Here is a 25,564-nt window from a genome sequence, read left to right on the forward strand (position 1 = left end):
CTTTGGATAGAGGTCAGGTAACATCTATGGAGAGGAATAAATAGTTGATATTTTGGGCCGAGACTCTCCATCGGGACCCTTCATTGATAAAGCATTTTGTGTGTTGCTGCAGGACAAATGAGGTGACCTTAAGGTGAAGTGCCACCATTGTGTGCTGGCGATGAATGGGGTAATTATTGGACCTGGCAATGACATAACAAACTAATGAAACTCTTAGTTGTTGGAAATCAAAATAAATGTTTACTAGAATCTTTACAAGTCTTGAGGGCCTGAGTTATAAGGAGCAGTTGGGCAGTATGGAAATATATCTATTACTCTGGTCTTTATGAATTTATAACTTTTGTAAAGCGTAATGTGACAAAATAGAACTTGTGATCCTGAGGTTTTTCTGGTTTGGATGGGGGCTTACAAAAAATGTGTGTGTGTTTTATAACGGGGGTGTGTTTATGGCAGGGAATGTTTTGACAATATAGAAAAACAAGACATAGTTGTCATGGGGGGGGATGAAGTCTCAAAAGATGAAATAGCAGGTGAGAACCTTGATAAGATCACTGTCAAAAAAGAGATAGTGATCAGCAAACTAGAGGGCCTGAAGGTAGATAAGTCCCCTGGTCCTGATGGGATGCATCCCAGGGTGCTGAGGGAATTGGCGGAGGTTATAGTAGATGCGTTGATAATCATTTACCAAAATTCTCTAGACTCTGGGCAGGCCCTGGCAAATTGGAAGACAGCAAATGTCATGGCACTTCTTAAAAAAGGATGTAGGCAAAGGATAGGCAACTATAGGCCAGTTAGCTTAGCATCTGTAGTCGGAAAAATGCTTGAAGCTGTCATTAAGGAAGAAATAGCAAAACATTTAGAAAGGACTGGTTCCATTGGACAGACGCAGCATGGATTTGGGGCAGGTTCTGTTTGACAAACTTACTGGAGTTCTTTGAGGACATAATGAGTGCAGTGGATAGAGGAGAACAGGTGGATGTCGTATACTTGGATTTCCAGAAGGCGTTCGATAAGGTGCCGCACAAGAGACACCTTAAATAAGATATGGATGCATGGAGTTGGAGGAAGTGTATTGGCATGGATAGTGGATTGGTTAACCAATAGAAGGCAGAGAGTTGGTATAAATGGGTGTTTCTCTGGTTGGCAGTCAGTGGTGAGTGGGGTTCTGCAGGGGTTGGTGCTGGGCCTGAAGCTGTTTACCATTTACATTGATGATTTGGAAGAGGGGACTGGGTGTAGTGTAGCAAAATTTGCTGATGACACTAAACTGAGTGGAAAAGCAAATTGTACAGAGGATGTGGAGAGTCTGCAGAGGGATATAGATAGGTTATGTGAGTGTGCTAAGGTCTGGCAGATGGAATACAACGTTGGTAAATGCGAGATCATCCACTTTGGAATGAATAATAGAAGAGCAGATTATTATTTAAATGGTGAAAGATTGCAGCATGCTGTTGTGCAGAGGGACTTGGGAGTGCTTGTTCATGAATCGCAAAAAGTTGGCTTGCAGGTACAACAGGTTATTAAGAAGGCAAACAGAATGTTGGCCTTCATTGCTAGAGGAATTGAATTCAAGAGCAGGGAGCTCATGCTGCAACTATACAGGGCACTGGTGAGGCCGCACCTGGAGTACTGTGTGCAGTTCTGGTCTCCATACTTGAGGAAGGATATACTGGCTTTGGAGGCAATGCAGAGCAGGTTCACCAGGTTGATTCCAGGATGAGGGGGTTAACCTATGAGGAGAGATTGAGTTGCCTGGAACTGTATTCTCTGGAATTCAAAAGAATGAGAGGGGATCTTATAGAAACATACAAAATTTTGAAAGACAACACGAGTGAATCTGCAGATACTGGAAATAAATAAAAAACACAAAATGCTGGCAGAACTCAGCAGGCCAGACAGCATCTATGGGAGGAGGTAATAACGACGTTTTGGGCCGAAACCCTTCATCAGGAGTGAAGTAACATGGGATGGTCGAGGGGGGATAAGAAGTTGGGGGAGGGATAAAGTAGAGAGCTGGGAAGTGATAGGCTGGAGGGAAATGGGCTAGGGGGAAGGTGGAGAATTATGGGAAATAAAAGAGAAAGAAAGGTAGGGCTGGGGGGAGAGATTATAGTGAGGGGGGGGAGAAAGAGAACCAGACTAAAATAAAAGATAGGGATGGGGTTAAGGGGGGGGGGGGGCAGGGGTATCAGCGGAGGTCAGTGAGTTGGATGTTCATGCCGGCAGGAAGGAGGCGACCTAGGCGAGAGATAAGGTATTGATAAGGTTGTGTCATCAGCGAACTTGATGTGGTTCGAGCTGTGTATTGCTGCACAGTCATGGGTCAGCAGAGTGAACAGCAGTGGACTGAGCACACAACCCTGGGGGAACCCCCGTGCTCAGTGTTATGGTGTTGGAGATGCTGCTCCCGATCTGGACTGACTGAGGTCTCCTAGTCAGGAAGTCTAGGATCCAGTTGCAGAGGGAGGTGTTCAGGCCCAGCAGTTTCAGCTTTCCAGTCAGGTGCTGAGGAATGATTGTGTTGAATGCTGAACTGAAGTCTATGAACAGCATTCGAACGTACGTGTCTTTTTTGTCCAGGTGGGTTAGGGCCAGGTGGAGGGTGGTGGCAATGGTGTCATCTGTTGAGCGGTTGGGAAGATACGCAAACTGCAGGGGGTCCAGTGACGGGGGCAGCAGGGTCTTGATATGCCTCATGATGAGCCTCTCGAAACACTTCATGATGATGGATGTGAGTGCAATGGGACGGTAGTCATTGAGGCAGGACACTGAAGATTTTGGCACAGGGACAGATTTTGGCGGCCTTGAAGCACGTTGGAATGACGGTGCTGCTCAGAGCACTGGGCTGTCCGCACCGCTCTCTGTAGAGCCCTGCGATTAAGGGAAATACTGTTCCCATACCAGGCAGTGATGCAGCCAGTCAGGATGCTCTCAGTTGCGCCCCTGTAGAAAGTTCTTAGGATTTGGGGACTCATGCCGAACTTCTTCAACCATCTGAGGTGAAAGAGAGGCTGTTGTGCTTTTTTTACCACACAGCCGGTATGTACAGACCAAACGAGTACCTCGGTGATGTATATACCGAGGTACTTAAAGCTGTTCACCCGCTCAATCCCTGATCCAGTGATGTCAATGGTGGTTAGCCTAGTCCACAACCAGCTCTTTTGTTTGTACGACATTGAGGGAGAGGTTGGTTTCTTGACACCACTGTGTCAGGGTGATGCCTTAGACGACAAATTGTGTAAATACAAAAAGAAAAAAATAAGCAAAAAATATTGAGAAAATGAGATAAAGAGTCATTGAAAGTAAGTCCATAGGTTGTGTGAACAGTACATTGTTTAGGCAAGTGAAGTTATCCTGTCTGTTTCAGAAGCTTGATGGTTGAGGGGTAATAACTGTTCCTGAACCTGGTGGTGAGGGTCCTAAGGCTTCTGTACCTCCTTGTGAAGGCAGCAGTGAGAAGAGACTCGATGGGCCAGACAGTCTTCTGTGTTGTGAAAAATAATATTCAGCTGCTCAACTATCTCTCAGTGGGGCACTCAACGTGTTCAGATCTCTGAGAGAGCCATTGAGCTCACGGTATTCTGCCTTGGAGTTGTGAATGGTGCCACTGGTTTGTGCAAGGGTAGTTGTTTAGTCAGGCAAACTGGGGGCTGTGAACACTTCGCACATTTATAATAAGTTAATTGTGCCCCTTTCTGAGGCCTCGGTCTGTACTACCTGCCGTTACCCATAATGACTTTGTCAGCTGTACCAAACTCTGAACCATAGTGCTGAAGCAACCAACAAACTTCCTGATTTACTTAAAACCTGCTGAAGCTTAACTCCCTCAAATATTTATTCAGACATGCCATAATAAAATTGTAACTGATCTTTGGTTTATTTGCTCATTGGCATGGCCAGTTTTCCTAGGTTTATTTAGATCCCTCTGCACTTCCTGTAATTATTCCAAACAGCTTTTGGCCCCCTTGGGATTACTAGTTGGAGGAGTCACAGTCCCTGATTTATAACATTTTACATATTTATTTGAACTGTGCTAAAGCATGTGTTTGACTTGGCATGAATATCAATTTCTCTCCCAGTAATTTCTCCAACTCCCTCCTCTTTTTTTTTCCATTCCCTATTCCCACTCACCCTTTCTTTTGCCCTCACCTGCCTACCTCCTTCCCTGGTGCCCTCATCCTTCCCTTTCTCCCATGGTCCACCCTCCTCTCCTGTCAGATTCCGTCTTCTTCAGCCGTTTACTTCTTCCACCTACTCCCTCCCCCCAGCTTTTTACTTCATCCGCTCTCTCCCACCCACCCTCACATGGTGCCACCTGTCATCTGCCAAGTTTACTCCATCCCCCCCCCCCCCCCCCCCAATTCTGGCTTCTTCCTCCTTCCTTTCCAAACTTTATGGAGTGTCTCTGTCTGAACCATCAACTGTTTGTACATCTCCACAGAACCTTTCTGACCTGCTGAGTTCCTCCGGCATTTTGTGTGTGCTTGACATTCTCTTTTCCCACCTCCACGTTCCAGGGAGAGCTAGTGGGCATGCTCCGTTACATGATGGACAATGAAGATGCCATTCATCTGGACAATAACTTAGCCACGTTCTTGCAGAGTCGAGGTAACTAAATATACTGTTCAATTAAATTTGCTACACCAATCAAATGTACATGACAGGGACTGTTTATTTTTGTGCATCAAGTCTGAAGTTTGTCCTGAGGCTTGCTGTGATCCTGTTTTCAGTTTGGAAATGGCCTCACATCAGGAATATACTTTTCTTCTCTCCACTCAGGAGTAACAGACTTGTGCTGTGTGATATTTAATTCTTTGTTTGTTTAGGGATGCAGCACAGCACAGGGCCTTCTGGCCCTTCAAGCTGTGCCATCCCAGGTTTAACCCTAACCTAATCACGGGACAGTTTACAATGACGAAGTAACCTACCCGGTATGTCTTTGGACTGTGGGAGGAAACTGGAGGATCTGGAGAAAACCCACGCATCTCATGGGAGGACGTACAGAGACTCCTTACAGAACAGCACTGGAGCTAAACTCTGAACTCCGTTGCCCCAAGCTGTAATAGTGTCGTGCTAACTGCTATGTTACTGCGGTGCCTCGGCTGCTCTTATCTGCCGGCTGGAGCTGGAAAAGCTCATTTGGCACCTTCCAGATCATCAGTTTATAAAGTTCAAAGTAAATTTGTTACCACACACTTCCTTGAGATTCATTTTCTTGTGGGCATTTACAGGAAAAATAAAGGAATACAATAGAATCTATAAAAAGAAAAGCATACATAATTTTAAAAGGAAAGGCAGAAAAAAGGAATTTATAGGCCAGTTAGCCTGACTTCAGTGGTTGGGAAGATGTTGGAGTCCATTATTAAGGAAAAGGAACATGACAAAATTAGCCAAAGTCAGCATAGTGTGCTGAAGTGGAAATCTTGCCCAACAAGTCTGTTGGAATTCTTTGAGGAAATAACAGGCAGGATAGACAAAAGAGAGTCAGTGGATGATGTTTCCTTGGATTTTCAGAAGATCTTTGACAAGGTGCCACACATGCTGTTTTAACAAGATAAGAGCCCATGGTATTACAGGAAAGATACTAGCATGGACAGAAGATCAATGATGAGACAAAGAGTAGGAATAAAAGGAGCTGGTTCTGATTGGCTGCTGGTAACAAGTGCTGTTCCACAGAGTTGTTATTGGGACCACTCCTTTTCACGTTATATATCGATGATATGGATGACGGAATTGATGCCTTTGTGGTCAAGTTTGCAGACGATACAAAGGTTGGTGGGCAGGGTAGATAGTATTGAGGAAGCAGAGAGTCTACAGAGGATTTGGACAGAATGAGAGAATGGGCAAATAAGTGGCAATAGTAAATGTGTAAGGAAGTGCATGGTCTTGCACTTTGATAGACGGAATAGAAGTGTGGATTATTTTCTAAACGGAGAAAATTCAGAAATCGGAGATGCAAAGGTACTTGGGAGTCCTTGTGCAGGATTCCCTAAAGGTTAACTTGCAGGTTGTATCAGAAAGGAAGATAAATGCAATGTTAGCATTCTTTTCGAGGGGACTAGAATATAAGAGCAAGGATTTGATGCTGCAGCTTTAAGGCACTGGTCAGACCGCAGTTGGAGTATTGTGAGCGATTTTGGGTCTTGATCCAAGAAAAGATGTGCTGGCATTGGAGAGGGTCCGGAGGAGGTTCACAAGAATGATTCCGGGAATGAAAGCATTAATGTATGAGGATATTTCGTTGCTGTAGGACTGTACTCACGGGGGTTTAGAAGAATGAGGGGGGGGAATTTTATTGAACCCTATGGAATATTAAAAGCCCTTGCCAGAGTGGATGTGGAGAGGATAGAGAGGTGAATTTAGGACCCAAGGACACAGAATCAGAATTGAGGGGTGTCTATTTAAAACAGAGATGTGGAGCAATTTCTTTAACCAGTGGGTGGTAAATCTGTGGAATTCATTGCCACGGACAGCTATGGAGGCCATGTTATTGAGTATATTTAAAGCAGAGGTTAATAGATTCTTGATTGGTCAGGGTGTTAGACGTTACAGGGAGGAGAATAAGGTTGAGAGGGATAATAAATCAGACGTGATGGAATGGTAGAGCAGACTCGATGGGCAGAATGGCTAATTCTGCTGTTGTGTCTTATGGTTTTATCATCAAAGATTAACAAATGACAAATCGTGCAAATAAAAAAGAAATAATATGGTGAACGTGAGGTGTAGAATCTGCAGGCTGTTGAGGTGAGTGAAGTTATCCACACCGCATCAGGAGCCTAATGGTTGAGAGGTAGTAACTGTTTCTGAACCTGGTGGTGTGGGACTCAAGGCTCCGGTACCTTCTGCTTGGTTGTAGTAGAAGGCATGGCTTAGATCAGGGGTTCCCAAGCTTTTTTTATGCCACGGACTCCTACATTTAGCTGAGGGGTCCTTGGACCGCAGGTTGGGAACCCCTGGCCTTGATGGTGGGGTCTTTGATGATGGACGCTGCTTTCTTGTGGCAGTGCTCCATGTAAATGTACTCATGATAAATGAGAGAAGTCGTAGGATACCCAGAAGGACTGACCCCACTCTCTTTCAGAATAGTGCTATGGACTCTTTCCTCTATCTGAAGAGTAGATACTGCAGATTTACTGGAGAGACAAGAGAAGGCAGATGCTGGAACTTGGAGCAACAAACAGTCTGGTGGAGGAACTTAGCGGCTCGAGTGTCATTAGTGGAAGAACAGGAATTGTGGGTGCTTAGTGTCAAAACATATCAGCACTGAGAGTGGTGAGGGGAGATGATTCCAGGAATTAAAGAGTTAATGTATGGGGAATGCTTAATGGCTACGGGCCTGTATTTGCCAGAGTTTAGGATGAGGGATCTCATTGAAGCCAATCGAATATTGAAAGGCCTGTATGGAGTGGATGGGGAGAGGTTGTTTCTTACAGTAGGGGATTTGAAGACCAGAGGGCACTGCCTCAGAATAAAGGGATGTCCGTTTGGAACAGAGCTGAAGAGGGATTTCTTGAGCAGGTAGCCAGAGTGTGGTCAGTGTAAAGAGAGAAAAGGCAGTGATGAGAAAGAATTCTGAGATGATCGGTGGACTGAGGAGAGGTGTGAGGTGACAGACAGGTAGGGGAGGGTGGCAGGTTATGAAGGCTGACAGAGAGGAAAAAGGGAGAATAAACAGATGGGTTGGGGCGAGGAAAGAGTGAACATTGGAGACTTTAGATTTAAAACATAGAACAGTACAGGCTTTTTGGCCCACATTGTTGTGCTGACTTTTAACCTACTATGAGATCATCTAATTAATTATGATTTGGTTTGTCTTCCCTTCAGTGCATTAGTGAATCTCAGTCTGGACTAAATCTCTGGACTGAAGTGGGTCTTGAACCTATTACCACCCGACCGTAGGGTGAAAGGGAGAACGGGTTATCTTCGTAACCTTTTTTCAGCTTACATTGTCGTACTGGTCACTCCACTTCGTTTTAACTCGTTGTGTTTTGTTTCACCTTTTGGTCGCCACCTCAAGAATTTGTGACACTGTTATGAGGAGACATCTTAATTCCCTGTTCACCTTCACAGCCTCCTCGCCACTGGCCCATCTGCACAGCCCGAGCTCAGATGAAGTAATCTCACCGATGTTCTGTGGGAAAGCCGGAGGGCAAAAAACCCAGTTTTTGTCATCCAAAGTTTACAGGTCAGTAGTATAAAATGTTCCTGCTCATCAGACACTCTTTGTATCTTGTCACGGTTACAGCCGGGGAGCCTGATACAATTCATAGGATTTCTTTCATTCTTTTTCCTAGTTCAGGCTCTGTTTACACTAAAGTAAAATACTGAAGAAGTATAAGCACGGTTCCTCTGCAGATTTTTGCCTGTCAAGTTCGAGGACTTTGTCTATTCACACAATGACTTTCATATATCAAGTGCTTTAGGCTTTTTCAATGAAGCATTGTTCAGTACTTGGCATCAGACCCAAGTGAAAGCAGTTAGAGAGAGGTGACCACATTTAGTTGACATGCTTAGAGTGTAGAACTGTATAGTACAGGCTCTTTGCCCATAATGTTGTACTGACCTATATAACTATACTCCACCATCAATCTAATCCTATCCTCCTACACAACCCGTAACTCCATTTTTAAAGGACATCGAACAGTACAGGCCCTTGAACCAACAATGTTGTGCCGATCTTTTAATCTACCCCTAGATCAATCTAACCCTTCCCCCTTGCATGGCCCTCCATCCATATGCCCGTCTAAGAGTCTCTTAAATGTCCCTAATGTATCTGCCTCTACCACCACCCCTGGCAGGGTGTTCTGTGCACCCACCACTGTGTAAACAAAATCCTACCTCTGACATCCCCCCCATACTTTACTTCAATCATCTTAAAATTATTCCCCCTTGTATTAGCCATTTCTACCCTTGGAGAAAGTTCCTAGCTGTCCATTCTTAGCATCTTGTTCGCCTCTATCAAGTCACTTCTCATTCTCTTCCTCTTCAAAGAGAAAAGCCGTAGCTCACTTAATCTACCTTCAAAAGACATGGTCTGTAATCCAGGCAGCATCCTGGTAAATCTCCTCTGCACCTTCTCTAAAACTTCCACATCCTTCTTGTAATGAGATGACCAGAACTGAACACAATAGTTTGTAGGAAGGTTTGAAAAAAGTGTGATCGAGGGTTAAGGGAGTGTTTAAATGTACTGATTATTCCTCACTCTACCTCCTCCTCACTGTTGTAAGCAGCAGTCTCCCAACCAGTAATTGTCCTTAATAAAGGACAGGTAACCATGGTTCCCGGTCATCTCGAGCACTTCTCCACAATGAAGGACATTGAAAGCGTAGTCCCTGTTTAATGCACTGTTTATTTTGATCGGGAGCCTCATAAGAGATCCAACAGATATTGATGTGAATTTCAAGATGAGTAGATAATACAAAGGAGCAAAATTGAGCCATTTGGCCCATCAAGTCTGCTCCTCCATTTCATCATGGCTGATTTATTATCCCTCTCAATCCCGTTCTCCTACCTCTCCCTGTGACTTTTGAACCTACCAACTTCTGAAGTATACCCAATGATGTGGCCCTTGCAGCAGTCCATGACAATGAATTCCACAGATTCACTACACTCTGGCTAAAGGAATTCCTCAACTCTGGTCTAAATGGACATCCCTCTTTTCTGAGGCCATGCCCTCTGATTCTAGACCTCCCCCACTATAGGAAACATCCTCTCCGCAATCACTCTAAATAGGCTTTTCAGCATTCAATAGGTTTCAATGAGATCCCCCAATCTTCTTAACTCCAGCGAGTATAGGCCTAGGGCAATCAAAACACTCCTATATTAACCCTTTCATTCTTGGGATCATTCTCGTGAACCTCCTCCAGGCCCTCTCCAAATGCCAACACATCCTTTGCTCACAATAGTCCAAGTGCGGTTTAACCAATGCCTTATAACAGCTCAGCATTACATCCTTGCTTTCTCATATGCTTTGCTTATACAGGCATTAGAGCGGCACCATCTCTGGCAGTAGGTAAAGCATAGTGTTTTCAAAAGGCTTTGGTTATACAGGTATTAAGGTGGCCATGTCTATGGCACTGGATAAAGTAAGAGACAGTACAGTGTTAGCTCTCAAATGCTCCATGCTGTACTGTTCTTTGTTCTTCTCTCTTGCAGTTGTGGACCTTCGTCCCCGACGTCACCAATGCGGGACTTCATGCAAACCCCGCAGGTGCAGGCGCGCCGTATGAAGAAGCAGCTGGCGGATGCGCGGATGCTCCGCAATGATCTGGAGATTGAGCTGACCGAGGCTCGCAAGCTGATCACCGAGAAAGGTAACAGTGTGGGATGTGGTCCCATTCTGCGTTTTGCCTCCATGTGTGTTTGAGAAAACGTGCAATTGTGAGCAGCACGGTAGCTATCAGAACCCCCATGATCCGGGTTCAGTTCCTGCCACTATCTTGTAAGGAATTTGTATGTGTTGCTTTTCTCCAGGTGCTCCAGTTTCCTCTCCTCCCCATTCCAAAGACGTACGGCTTAGTAGGTTAGATAGATACTTTATTGATCCCGAAGAAAATTACAGTGTCATTGTAGCATTACAAGTGCACAGATATAAATATTAGAAGAGAAAAAGAAAGAATAAAAACAAGTTACCCCACAAACAGTCTAACAGGAGGGGACATCACTTCCCTGGCTATAGATTGACTCATTATACAGCTTAATGGCCCGAGGATGAGAATGACCTTATATATTGCTCTTTGGAGCAGCGCAGTTGTCTTAGTCTATCACTAAAAGTGCCGCTCTGTTCAGTCAAAACGGCACACAGAGGGTGAGGTTCTGCTACAGACTCCAGTGTGTCCAGTTTGACTCTTATAACAGACCCAGACTTTCTAATCAGTTTATTGAGCATGTTGGCATCACCTGTGTTGATGCCATTGCCCCACTGCATAGAAGATTAAACTGGCAACAACAGACTGGTAGAGCATGTTGGTAGGTCACATGGGTGTAATTGGGCAGGGCAAGCTTATTGAGGTGGAAGAACCTGTAACCGTGCTGTATCTCTAAAAAATAAAAGGCAATGGTAGATTCAACCCCCCATTCAGTTGTTGCACTCTGGCTCTGTAGCTGCTCATAGGGTTTCCTGTTCCACTCAACAGGGCAGATTAGAATGGACCTTATTAACTTGAGATTAGGGTTGACCTTCCTGGTGTGAGTTTAGATTTGAACCAATTGGTGTGAAATTAAAGTTGCCCTTTTAGAGTTGTCCTCACTGTGTGAGATTAAACTTGCAGCAAAGACTTGATAAGCATGTCAGCTTTCCTTCCTGAGTGTTAACCGCTACTCACGCTCCCCTCTGATTCAGAAATTTCTTGCTTCAAGTTCCACCTCAGGGATTTGTGCACCAGGTCTCAGCTGGCACTGCACCACAGCCCTGATGTGCCTTGCATTCTCAGTGCGGACAGAGTTGAGCCATCAGTACTGGTCTCTAGCCATTGCATGTACATTGAAACATGGTGAGGGCTGATGCGTTCAGAACAGCACATTAGATGTCAGAAGAACGTAACATTCTCCTGATTTTGTTTCCTTTCACCAGAAACGGAAGTCTCCATCTTGCAGCAGAAGATTGATCGTCTGGTGAAATTAACGGAGAGGCAGGCCACTGAGGAGCAGCCTGATGAACTCGGCAATCTGAGGGAAAAATATGAAAGGTATTCATAAGCACAAAATTCTGCAGATGCTGGAAATCCAGAGAAACACATGGAAAATGCTGGAGGAGCCTCAGGCAGCATCTATGAAGGGGAATGAACAGTCAATATTTTGAGCACAGACCCTTCATCAAGATTTGAGGAATTCTCTGACCCAGGAGTTGTCCTGATGCAGTGTCTCAGCCCGAAACATCGATTGTTTATTCACCTCCATAGAAGTTTCCTGGCCTGCTGAGTTTGTCCAACATTTTGTGTGTGTAGTGGTGCTGTCCTTTCCTTGAGGCCATTAGCAGAGAAGTCCTCACTAGCTTGATGGGGTTGAATGGAGAGGAGCTGTGGGTCTTCGTTGGAGCAACCATAGATGTTATGTCCTAGCTGTCTACATACGTCTGTGGCTCAGTGCTGCAAGGTGAAGTTGATACAGAAGCCAGGACCATAATAAGGAGAGTAAGTTGTTGCCCATGCAGCATGCTTCACCTCTCCATGCAGCTGATGAATCAAAAGGAATGGCTGATACTGATCCAGTTTGGCACCGTCGTTGCTGTGGTAGTTGGCAGTCAGTGTTGAACTGGATGTAGGATTGCCTTAGGGACTCCAGCTCCGGACTTCCTCAGGATTTAGTTCCTGCAAGGCGAAGGAGGTTTGAGATCAGTGTTGTCCTTCTAGCTGACCGGCTAACGACAGCTAATGAGCCTCACCCATCTGGCTTAAATAACTGGTTTTAAGGTGCCAGTAACCTGCCTTTGCCCTTCTCCTGTCAATAGAAATGGTTTCACTGGGCTTAGTAGCTAAGCCACACGTGAAGGCCAGGAGCTGGACTTGGTAGTCCAAGGCTATTTAAGATGCACACCAACGGGAGGATTTAATAGGCAGTGAGACAGTGGGAGTTTATCCCCACTACCCCTCTACCTACCCCCCCAGCTATAACACTATAACAATGCTTAACTAGCAGTTGAGGAGTTAAGTCAGAACTGGGCTGTTTCACACAATTTCATAGAGTCACAGAGCAATAGAGCATAGATACTGGCCTTTCAACCCATCTAGCCATGGCAATCACGGTGCACATCCTGCTAATCCTGATTTCCTGCATTTGGCCCATGTCAGTCTGAGCTCCTCCCCTCCACTTGCTATCCAAGGGCTTCTTAAATGATACTATTGTACCTGCCACTACCACTTCCACTGGCAGCTCGTTCCATATGCTCAACACCCTCTGTATGAAAAAGATATGCCTCAGGTCTCTTATCAATCTTTTCCCTCTCTAGACCCTCTAGTTTTGAACTCGTCTACCCTGGCTGGGGAAAAGACTTTTACCATCCACCTTATCTATGCCTCTCATAATTTTAAACACCTCACCCCTCATTCTGCATTCCAGGGAATGATGACCTGGTCCTGGCAATATCTTCTCTGCACTCTTGCCAGTTTAATAGGGCGGCCAAAACTGTACACAGTACTCCAAGTGCAACCTCACCAACATCTTGTACAACTGCAACATAAGGTCCCAACCACTGTACTCAAATGTTTTTCCATCCTGCTTCATCTCACCCACTTACACGTATTTCTTACACTCCCATCTCCTTTTAAACATAATGCACATTGTCTCAAATATTCCCAATAGTGATTGGATTTCTCCATGAATTCCACTTAATTTCTTAGTAACTACTCCTTATTAGAGGTTTCATTGTCTGGTCTTGCCCACAAGTGGAAATGTTTTCTGTCTAACCAAACACATCATTTCATAATTTCTTAAGACATTGTCATATCACTCTTCTGGTATTCAGGGGTGCCACTGGCAGTGGAGTCCTCAGTATCTAATCACATCATTTTACAGATGTGCGGTAGTGAAAATCCAACAAGCTGCATCACTGCACGGTACGGAAACTGCACAGTGGTGGGCAGGAAGGCTGTGAAAGCAGGTAGTCAAGACTGCCCAAAGCTTCACCGACACCAGCCTACCTGCCATCAAGGACAGGTGTACAGAAAGGTGCTGGAGGAAAGCCAGCAGTATCATGAAGAATCCCACCACCCTACTCTTGTCCCACTCCCATCAGAGAGGAGGCTATGTAGCATCCACACCAGGACTAGTAGACTCGAAAACAGTTACCTCCTCAAGCAGTGAGGCAGATCAACACCTCCACCACTAACCATCCCTCCATATCCCTAAACACCACTACTTTATCATTTCCTGTCATAGTCACTTCTGTACCCACACTCCTGTGCCGAGCATCCCTTTATGGACATACAGTTACTCTATGTATATAAGCTATCTTTTGTATTTGTTGTAATTCTTTAATAGTGTATTCTTTATCTTGTGTTTTTGTTGGTGCTCTGCCGGATCCAGAATAGCAATTATTTTTTCTTCTTTACACTTGTGTATTGGAAACGACATTAAACAATCTTGAATCTGATAGATTTGAATGGAGAGGAGAGGAGTTAAATCAGAGAAATGGACTGTTCCTGATCAAGTGTTCAGGTGAATCTGTAGAATTTATTGCCACGGACGGCTGTGGAGGCCAATTCATTGGATACATTTAAAGTGGAAGTTGTTAAATTCTTGATTAGTCAGGGCATCAAAGGTTACATAGAACATAGAACAGTACAGCACATTACAGGCCCTTCGGGCCACAATGTTGTGCCGACCTTCAAACCCTGCCTCCCGTATAACCCCCCACCTTAAATTCCTCCCTATACCTGTCTAGTAGTCTCTTAAACTTCACTAGTGTATCTGCCTCCACCACTGACTCAGGCAGTGCATTCCACGCACCAACCACTCTCTGAGTGAAAAACCTTCCTCTAATATCCCCCTTGAACTTCCCTCCCCTTACCTTAAAGCCATGTCCTCTTGTACTGAGCAGTGGTGTCCTGGGGAAGAGGTGCTGGCTGTCCACTCTGTCTATTCCTCTTAATATCTTGTACACCTCTATCATGACTCCTCTCATCCTCCTTCTCTCCAAAGAGTAAAGCCCTAGCTCCCTTAATCTCTGATCATAATCCATACTCTCTAAACCAGGCGGCATCCTGGTAAATCTCCTCTGTACCCTTTCCAATGCTTCCACATCCTTCCTATGGTGAGGCGACCAGAACTGGACACAGTACTCCAAGTGTGACCTAACTAGAGTTTTATACAGCTGCATCATTACATCGCGACTCTTAAAAACTCTATCCCTCGACTTATGAAAGCTAACACCACATAAGCTTTCTTAACTACCCTATCTACCTGTGAGGCAACTTTCAGGGATTTGTGGACATGTACCCCCAGATCCCTCTGCTCCTCCACACTACCAAGTATCCTGCCATTTACTTTGTACTCTGCCTTGGAGTTTGTCCTTCCAAAGTGTACCACCTCACACTTCTCCGGGTTGAACTCCATCTGCCACTTCTCAGCCCACTTCTGCATCCTATCAATGTCTCTCTGCAATCTTTGACAATCCTCTACACTATCTACGCCACCACCAACCTTTGTGTCATCTGCAAACTTGCCAACCCACCCTTATACCCCCACATCCAGGTCGTTAATAAAAATCACAAAAAGTAGAGGTCCCAGAACCGATCCTTGTGGGACACCACTAGTCACAACCCTCCAATCTGAATGTACTCCCTCCACCACGACCCTCTGCCTTCTGCAGGCAAGCCAATTCTGAATCCACCTGGCCAAACTTCCCTGGATCCCATGCCTTCTGACTTTCTGAATAAGCCTACCATGTGGAACCTTGTCAAATGCCTTACTAAAATCCATGTAGATCACATCCACTGCACTATCGTCATCTATATGCCTGGTCACCTCCTCAAAGAACTCTATCAGGCTTGTTAGGCACGATCTGCCCTTCACAAAGCCATGCTGACTGTCCCTCATCAGACCATGATTCTCTAAATGCCCATAGATCCTATCTCTAAGAATTTTTTCCAACAGCTTTCCCACCACAGATGTAAGGCTCACTGGTCTATAATTACCTGGACTATCCCTACTACCTTTTTTGAACAAGGGGACAACATTCGCCTCCCTCCAATCCTCTGGTACCATTCCCGTGGACAACGAGGACATAAAGATCCTAGCCAGAGGTTCAGCAATCTCTTCCCTTGCCTCGTGGAGCAGCCTGGGGAATATTCCGTCAGGCCCCGGGGACTTATCCGTCCTAATGTATTTTAACAACTCCAACGCCTCCTCTCCCTTGATATCAACATGCTCCAGAACATCAACCTCACTCATATTGTCTTCATCGTCATCAAGTTCCCTCTCAGTGGTGAATACCGAAGAGAAGTATTCATTGAGGATCTCGCTCACTTCCACAGCCTCCAGGCACATCTTCCCACTTTTATCTCTAATCGGTCCTACCTTCACTCCTGTCATCCTTTTGTTCTTCACATAATTACAGCAAGACACAGGAGAATGGGGTCGAGAGGGATGATAAATCATGATGGAATGGTGGACCAGACTCAATAGACTGAATGGCCTAATTCAGCTCCCATGTCTTATGGTCTCTATTTTTGGAGTGAAGTCCCATCTTTTTCCAGACTTTGTTGATGTTTATATCTTCTTTTGGAATCATTCCACCACATTTTTCTGGAAAATCAAAATCGGAGTTTTCAAAATGAAGCAGTACCTGTGTTCCTTTTTCCACAAATGAGGCTTGACTACTGAGTGCTCCCATCATTTTTAGTTCTTGATTTGTATATTTTCCTCATTTGACAAATTTTTATCAAATTGTTTGTCATTGCCACAGGTACCAAAGTCCAGTGAAAAACTTTGTTTTGTATGCCATCCACACAGATTGTTTCATTGCACAGCGCGCTGCGGTAGTACAAGGGAAAACAATCACAATGCAGAATAAAGAGTTACAGAGAAACTGCAGTGCAGGCAGACAATAAGGTCCAAGGTCATGTCGAGTAAGATAGTGAGGTCAAGAGTGCATCTTTTAAGACCATAAGGCGTGGGATCAGAAACAGGTCTTTCGACCCCTGTAGGCTGTGCCAAACAGTTGTTCTCTGTGGTCCCATGTGCCTGTCAAAATTTCTCTTAAATTTTTGTGTTTGATGGCTCTGGGCTCTATTCACTGGAATTCAGACGAATGAGAGGTGGCCTCCTTGAAACCTATCGAATGGTGAAAGGTCTTGATAGAGAGGATGTTTTCTATGGTGAGAGAGTCTAAGACCAGAGGACATGGCCTCAGAATGGAGATGAGGAGGAAATCCTTCAGCCAAAGAGTGGTGAATCTGTGGAATTCTTTGCCACAGGAGGCTGTGGAGGCCCAGTCTTTCTGTATATTTAAGGCAGAGGTTGATAGATTCTTGATTGGTCAGGGCGTGAAGGTATACAGGGAGAAGGCATTAGATTGGGGCTGAGAGGGAAATTGATTCAGCCATGATGAAACAGTGGAGCAGACTCGATGGGCCAAATGGCCTGATTCTGCTACATCTTATGGTCTAAATGTTGAAATCAAATCTGCATCCAGCATTTCATTCCACACTCTCACCACCCTCTGAGTGAGAAAGCTCCCCCTCATGTTCACCTTAAATGTTTTATCTTTCACCCTTAACTGATTACCTCTAGTTCTAGTCTCACTCGCCCTTAGTGGAAAAAGTCTGCTTGCATTTACCCTATCTACCTTGATAATTACATACATCTCTATCAAATCTCCTCTCATTCTCTTGCACTCTAGGGAATAAAGTCCTCTTTATTCTCCAGGAATATTCAGTCTTTCATCATAAGCCAGGTCCTTGAGTCTTGGCAAAATCCTTGTAAATTTTCTCTGCACTCTTTTGATCTTACTGACGTCTTTCCTGTAGGTAATGCTCCAAATTAGACCTCACCAACATCTGATACAACTTCAACATGACATGACAAACTCTGTACTCAATACTTTGACTTATGAAGGCCAATGTACCAAATGCTCTCTTTGCAACCCTATCTACCTCTGATGCTACTTTAAAAGAATTATGAGTCTGTATTCCTAGATCCCTGTGTTCTACTGGACTCCTCAGTGGCCTACCATTCACTGTGTTAAGTCCTACCCTAGTTGATCCTCCCAAAGTGCAGCACTTCATATTAAATTCCATCTGCCATTTTGCAGCTGTGACAAGGTACAGCACTGGAAGGCATTAGACCACTATTTAAGGGCACTGTTAAACTGATGATTAGATAGGGAGGACTCAGTGTCATCCTACAGTTATTCCACTTGAATATCTCCCCTTTCACCCATAACCTATCTAGTCTCACCCAACCTCAGTGGAAAAAGCCTTCTTGCATTTATCCTATCTATGTCCCTCAGGGAATAAACTTTTGATTGTAGGAGCAGGGGAAGAAAAACTTCTGGCAGCTATCTGTGGTGTTATTTGGAGGAATATATTTTCCAGTTTCTAGTTTAACTGTGCAGTTTTTCTCTCAAAGTCATTGTGTATTTATTACTTGCTCTCCTCAGTTTATTGAACAGGCTGCGCGATACCCAGAAGCAGAGTCAGGATCTGAAGACTGAGAAAAGTCAGATGGAGCGAAAGATTGATAAACTCGAGGAGGAAAATGGAAACCTGTCATACAAGGTAATCTTCCGTAACACCTTGTACTGCAACTGACCCTTGCAGGGCCGAAGCTACCCACCACATTACGTGCTGCGTTTGGGATGAAAATGGAACATATCACACCCTTTTCAACCTCGGTATCATGTAGTGATTGGGTGTCTAAACATCTCCTGTACACATCTTATCCAAATGGCTTTTAACTGTTGCTAATGTGCCTGCTTCAACAACTATTTATAGGGTCATTAAAGCACGACAGCTCCGAAACAGACCTTTTGTGACAGTGTCAGAAAATGTAGGAGTAGAATTAAGGTCATTCAGCCCATGAAGTCTGCTACTCACCAGACTGGTTTTCTGTCTAGTCCCATGCTTGGACCCTGTCCATCCAAAGCAATACACACAAAGTGCTGGAGGAACTCAGCAGGTCAGGCAGCATCTGTGGTGAGGAACAAAGAATTGATGCTTTGGGCTGAGACCCTTCATCAGATCTCACCAGTTTGGACTTATCCAAACTTCTCTTAAATGCTATAATCAAGCCTACATCCTCCTCTTCCACTGCAGCTCGTTCTAGACCCACACCATCTCTAAGTGAAGAAGTTGCCCTTGAGTATCCACCTTTTACATGTAACCTATGACCTCTAGTTGTAGTCTCACCTAATCTCTGTGGAAAAGGCCTGCCTGGAATTTATCCACCCTAATTCGCCTGGAGGTCAAACACCTCCTCCTCTGTAATCTGTACAGGGTTCATGACCTGGCTTCTGCATTGCCTCAAACTTACAGACTCTGTCCATCTCCCTAGTAAATTCAAATGCAAAAAAAATCCATTTAAGATCTACCACATTTCTTTTGGCTTCATGTATTGTTTACCACTCTGATCTTCCAAAGGACTAATTTTGTCCCAGGCTATCCTTTTGCTCTTAATATATTTATAGAAGCCCTCAGGATTCTCCTTCACCTTGTTTGTCAGAACAACCTCGTGCCTTCTTTTAGTCCTGATTTCTTTCTTTGTGTTCTCTTGTTTTTCTTCTATTCCTCGTACCTTAATTGTTCCTGCCTGTTATGCAGCTCCTTCTCTTTCCTAGCCAGTATCTCTCAAAAATCAAGGTTCCTTAAACCTGATATCCTTGCCTTTTATTCTGACAGGAACATTCAAATTCTGTACGCTCAGAATTTCACGAAGACCTCCCACTTAACAAGCATACTTGTCCCAGTCCACACTTGACAGATGCTTCCTCATACCATCAAGATTGACCTTACTCCTATTTAGAATCTATATTACCTATTTATGTTGATTTTAAAAATTATTATTGTGTTCTTTATTGTGATTTTTTTGTTTGTGCTGCATGGGATCCAGAGTAAGAAATATTTAGTTCTCCTTTACAATTGTGTACTGGAAATGACATTAAATCATTTTGAATCTTGAATCTTGATCTATCCCCACACCTGTCAGGGAATGAATCTAACCCTAAGGTGCAAGGTATCTGCTTGAACACATCTCAGCTTCCCTAAAACAGATAAAGGTAAAAATTAGCTTTATTTGTCACATGTACACCCAGTGCCCACTGTACTGTCTACCCCCTGTACCTAATACAGTGGCCACTGAGTACCGTAGATTCCGGACTACAGAGCGCACCTGATTAAAAGCCGCTGGCTCTAATTTTAGAAATAAAATCAATTTTTTAATTGTACAGGCCGCACCGGATTTTCGGCCGCAGGTGTCCCACGTTGTAATATGAGATATTTACACAGAAAGATATTACACGTGAGGATTTTTAACTTTTAATTAAATCCATATGGTAACAAAAACAAATACATATTGCAAATGCTTTTTTTTCGAACCGTGCCCGTAACGCGGCTACTTTTAAATATACGTTGTGTATACTTCTTTACTGAACAACATTCCAATATCTCCTAACGACTGGTAAAAAATATATATACTGCAGCCTACCAGGAAAAGTTATTGATCGCCTTTAACTTAAAAGCAGCGTTTTCGATCGGGTCTAATCAGCTCGCGTAACGCGATCGGGTCTAATCGGGTCTGATCGGGTCTGATGAGCTCGGCTGATGCGATCGGGTCTAATCGGGTCTGATGAGCTCGGCTGATGCGATCGGGTCTGATCGGGTCTAATCGGGTCTGATCGGGTCTGATGAGCTCGGCTGATGCGATCGGGTCTAATCGGGTCTAATCGGGTCTGATGAGCTCGGCTGATGCGATCGGGTCTAATCGGGTCTGATGAGCTCGGCTGATGTGCTCGCGTAATGCCCCCCACTTTAGCGTTTATCGCAAACATTTCCCACAAGACGCGGCGAAACCGGATGTGACGTCTAGCATTCCGGGCTGTAGTACAGAAAACATACTAACAAATGAATTACTAAGCGAAAATATTATAAACTAAATAACTGCCATAAAGGCAGCACAATGCTTTTCTTCGAGTGTTTTCCATGTTGATGAGGGTGAGTACAAATGACTGATTTACAATAATTTAATTGTGAAAGTGCGCTTGATTTATCGTACAATTTCATTGGACCTCTGTGAACTACTCATCAATTTTATTGGTCTACTGTTATGAGGCAAAATGTTTACGAGGCGGCATGAAAAAAATCATGTATTAGCCGCTCCGTTTTAAAGGCCGCAAAGTTCAAAGCTGCTCAAAATGTGGGAAAAAAGTAGCGGCTTAAAATCCGGAATCTACGGTATATGGTTGTCAGCTGCTGTAGCCTATCCACTTCAAGGTTTGACATGTTATGCTTTCAGAGATGCTCTTTTGCACACCACTGTGGTAATTTGGGTCACTGTCGTCTTCCTGTCACCTTGAACCAGTCTGGCTGTTGCCCTCTGACTTCTCTCATTAGCAAGGCGTTTTTGTTTTCACTGGATGTTGTTTGCTTTTCCTGTGAACGCTAGAGACTGTTCTGTGAAAATCCTAGGAATACTTCTTCCCCTCCACCATCAGATTTCTGAATGGACAACTAACCCACGCACACTACCTCATTATATTTTTCTTCCTCACTTTTAGCACTCCCTGTTTAATTTTTTATATATGCTTACTGTAATTCTGTTTTATTTTTATGTATTGTGCTGTACTGCTGCCATCAAACAGCAAATTTAATGACGTAGTTCAGTTTTATTAAACCTGATTCTGATTCAGTGGCATCTGTGGAGAGCCACAAATTACTGCCTCATTTTGAAACCCTTCTCTTGGTTTCTTCATTTAACCCACAAAAAGCCAACAAAGGCTTTGACTTTAACCAACCAATCAGCTTCCTCCTGTTTTGTGATGTCACTGGGGGTTTTAAAGTTTTTCCTTTGCGAGTGGCTGATGTCGTTGCCTCTGGCCTCTGGACCCTGGTAAGTCAACACCCCTCAACTGATTGTGTTGAAGTTTGGTTTTAAGCTTCCTAACCAATGGGACCTTATTTTAAATACTTCACCGCTGAAGCATATCTATTGCATTATAATTTAACATTTGGGAGGTTGATTATAATGCAATAAATATACTTCAGTGGTGAAGTATTTTAAAATAAGGTCCCATTGGTTAGGAAACTTAAAACCAAAGCTCTGAAAAAGTTTAAGTTGATATTTTAATCTTTTTATTAATATTTTCTATTCTTCTTCTTAAACCCATCACCCCTATTTGGGCTTAGGCTGCCAAAAGCAGCTCACCATAGTCCTGTGCCCCAGGGCAGTCTTTCAAGTGCGGGTGTAGCCCAGTCTGTATGTTTTCTAGGTGAAGATCCTTCCTCTGCCGGGGATGAGGTCTTTGGAGCTTCTGTGGCTCTGAATTTTTACAGGATAGGGTTACTAGCCCCATGCCAAACCCTCCTTTCACAGCCGGGTTTGGGCCCTACGTGGCGGAGTTAATATTTTCTATAACGTAATTAAAATGCTTAAAAATATATAAATTTTAAATGCTGAGACAACACCTAAATCTGAGTTATGAAACAGTGTCCATATTATCCATAGTCCACGTAAATTTTGCCCTGGTCTAGAACTAGAGGTCATAGGTTAAGGGTGAAAGTTGAAATATTTAAGGGGCGCTTGAAAGGGATCTCCTTCACCTGGAGGCTGGTGTGTGTGTGGAACGAGCTGCCAGCCTAAGTGGTGGATGTAGGTTTGATTGCAAAATTTAACAGGTATTTGGATAGTATATGTATGGGAGGGGTGTGGGGACTGTGGTCCAGGTGTGGAATAATTGTACTGGGCAAAATTACAGTTCAGCACACACTAGATGGGCCGAAGGACCCGTTTCTGCGCTGTAGTATTCAGTGAATCTGTGACTATGCCTGAACGCAATGCACGAATCAGATCTATTATCACTGACATAGGCTCTGAAATTTATTGTTTAGTGGTAGTACAGAGCAAAACATAAAATTAACTCTTAAGTTAGAATAAATAAATAGATAGCTAACTAACTAACGGCTAAGGGGAATAGAGAGGTAGTGTTCTTGGACCTTTCCAAAATCTGATGGCAGATGAGAAGATGGTGTTCTAAAATGTTAAGTGTGGCTCCTTCATGCTGCTGTACCTGAAACTTAGATTGTAATGTTTTTAGGAACCCAGTGTGGTTTGATTCAGGCTGTTTGCTCCATTGACTGTTTTGGCTTTTTGTCTGCATCTTCTAAGATCTGAAATCTTCTGCTCTGTGTTGTTCTCGCTGTTCCCGATAGATATGATCAGATGGTTTAGCAACATCGCGCGGAACAGGCCCTTCCAGCCCATAAGTCACACTGACCAGTATTTAAACCTACCTAATCACAGGATAATTTACAATGACCAATTAACCTACTAACCCCTTATGTATTTGGGAACCGGAGCACCCAGAGGAAACGCGTGCACGTGGGAAGAATGTACAGACTTCTTACAGAGGATGCCTGTACTGAGCTCCGACACCCGAGCTGTAATACTGTCACGCCAACCGCTGTGCTACCAGGCTGCCCAGGTCATGTGTCTCAGTTGATAGAAGCCCTCATCTGGGTGAAAGAGTGGTGTGTCTATGATCACCCTTGTGTTCAAGGGATGATATTAAGGAGTGTGTCCAGAGGAGGTTCACATGAATGATTCCAGGTACGAAAGGGTTTATATATGAGGAGCGTTAGATGGCTCTGGGCCTGTACTCACTGGAGTTTAGAAGAATGCGGGAGTGATTTTATTGAAAACTATTGAATATTGAAATGCCTAGATAGAGAGTATGTGGAAAGGATGTTTCCTGTAGTGGGGAGTCTAGGAGCAGAGGGCACAGCCTCAGCATAGAGGATGTCCACATAGAACAGAGGTGAGGAGGAATTTCTTTAGCCAGAGGGTGGTGAATCTGTGGAATTAATTGCCACAGACTGCTTTGGAGGTCATGTCATTGGGTATACTTAAAGCGAAGGTTGATAAGTTCATGATTAGTCAGGTTGCCAAAGGTTACGGGGAGAAGGCAGAGAATGGAGTTGAATGTCAGAGTTGACTCGATGGGCCAAATAGCCTAATTTTGCTTTGATGTCTTATGGTCTTGTATCACAAAAAGACAAGCTCATTAGCAGTTAGTTAATAAACTACATGCGTGTCAGTCTGTTTCTGGGCTTTGAATGATGTTTCATTGTCTGTGAGTGGTAAACACAATGAGCTGTTGTTCAGAAGGAGTGTTTCTCATCCATTACAGTCCCTGCATTTGTTCAGTTAATTGGTTCAACAGTTGAAGAGACTTCTTTTGTGAAGATTAGATTGATTGAATACTGAAATAATCAGATTTACTACTAGCTCATCGTTCACAGTTATGGTGAATCCATTATGTTGTCAATTAGCTGGGCTTTAATCTCCATTACAATTAAAGTTTGGTGGCATGGTAGTGTAGCAGTTAGCGCAGTCACTTCACAGTACTCATGATCTCTGACTGGCATTCATTTCGCCAGCGATCTCCGCCTAGCATTCGTTTCGCCGGCAATCTCCGACTGGCGTTCAATTTGCACCTCTGTCTGTAAGGAGTTTGTATGTTGCTCCTGTGACCACGTGGTTATATGGGTGCTCCAATTTCCTTCCACAGTCCAATGATGTACGGTTAGGGTTGGTTGTGGGAATTTTATGTTGGTGATGGATGTGTGGCAGCACAGAAGAGCTTGCCCCCAGTACAATCCTGTGTTGGCTATTGATGCAAAAAATAACACATTTCAATATGTTTCAATGTACATGTGACAAATAAAGCTGATCTCTAAAATAAAATGAATATTTTGCTTTGAAAGCACAGAGTCTGTTGGGCTAAGACAGGCTGTTTCGTTTGTGTAACCTTTACTGTCAGCACACATGACCTTTAGACTCAGTGAGTCAATTATTTGTCATGATATGTTCACCTTATGACCTGTGCACCCAGCGTCATTGGCATTGACTGTCCCACTTGGATCTCCAGTATCTTCAATCCTGTTTCCATCTTTTGCTGTAGGTTCGTGACTTGGGAAATCGGCTGACACAATCGCAGAAGGCCCTGAACGAGCTGGCAGATGAGCACGAGTCAGCCATGCCAATTTGGGAGGGAAAACAGAAGCAACTGGAGAGTGATCTGTTCGTGGCCCTGTCGGATAAAGTACGGTGTGTGTGTGCGTGCGTGCGTGTGTGTGTGATCACAAGAACAACTGCAGAGTGATCTGCTCACTCATGGACTTGTCAGTACGGTGTGTGTGTGTGCTTGTGGGAGAGAGAGAGAGAGATAACAAGAATGAACGAGAACAACTGCAGAGTGATCTGCCCCTGGCCCTTTTGAATAAAGTACAGTGTGTGTGTGAGAGAGAGAGAGCAACTGGAGAGTGCTCTGCTTGTGAACCTGCCAGATAAAGTATGGTGTGTAACTCCTTACAGACAGCCCGTGCTGTAGCACAGTAGTATAACACCATTACAGTACCAATGACCCAGGGGCTTAGTTCTGCCACTGTCTGTAAGGAATTTAATACATTCTCATAACCTCATGGGTTTCCTCCAGGTGCTCCGATTTCCTCCTCCATGCCAAAGTCTTGCAGTTAATTGGTCATATGGGTAAACTGGCGCAAGCTCGTTGGACCAAAAGGACCTGTTACTGTGTGTTGTATCTCTAAATAAAAATAAATAAAACAGGGGACCTGCCAGAGAACGTAGAACAATACCGTGCAGAAAAGGTCCTTCGGTCCACGATGCTGTGCTGACCTTTCAGTCTACTCAGTCTAACCCCTTCCTCTCTTCCACATAGCCCTCCATTTTCCTACCATCCATGTTCCCATCTGAAAGTCTGTTAAACGTCTCTAATGTATCTGCCTCTACCACCACCCCAGCAGGTCTTTCCATGCACCCACCTGTCTGTATAAAAAAACTTACCTCTGATGTTCTCTCCCCCCCCCCCCCCCCCCCATCACCTTAAAATTATACT

At 44.1% G+C, this 25,564-nt stretch overlaps 1 protein-coding gene across 4 annotated transcripts in view; it reads left to right on the plus strand.

The window, feature by feature from the left end:
* The window catches only part of LOC140727101 (nuclear mitotic apparatus protein 1-like), a 158,202-nt gene that overhangs the window by 74,255 nt on the left and 58,383 nt on the right, over window positions 1-25,564 (plus strand). For all 4 annotated transcript variants that reach the window (XM_073044367.1, XM_073044366.1, XM_073044365.1 and 1 more), the window contains 6 exons: window positions 4,518-4,608; window positions 8,071-8,185; window positions 10,156-10,313; window positions 11,573-11,687; window positions 18,098-18,215; window positions 24,611-24,751. In XM_073044367.1, the coding sequence (XP_072900468.1) occupies window positions 4,518-4,608; window positions 8,071-8,185; window positions 10,156-10,313; window positions 11,573-11,687; window positions 18,098-18,215; window positions 24,611-24,751 (738 nt within the window). The remainder of the gene's footprint in view (window positions 1-4,517; window positions 4,609-8,070; window positions 8,186-10,155; window positions 10,314-11,572; window positions 11,688-18,097; window positions 18,216-24,610; window positions 24,752-25,564) is intronic.

The sequence above is a fragment of the Hemitrygon akajei genome, chromosome 4 (genome assembly GCF_048418815.1).
Source record: "Hemitrygon akajei chromosome 4, sHemAka1.3, whole genome shotgun sequence".
Classification (NCBI taxonomy): domain Eukaryota; kingdom Metazoa; phylum Chordata; class Chondrichthyes; order Myliobatiformes; family Dasyatidae; genus Hemitrygon; species Hemitrygon akajei.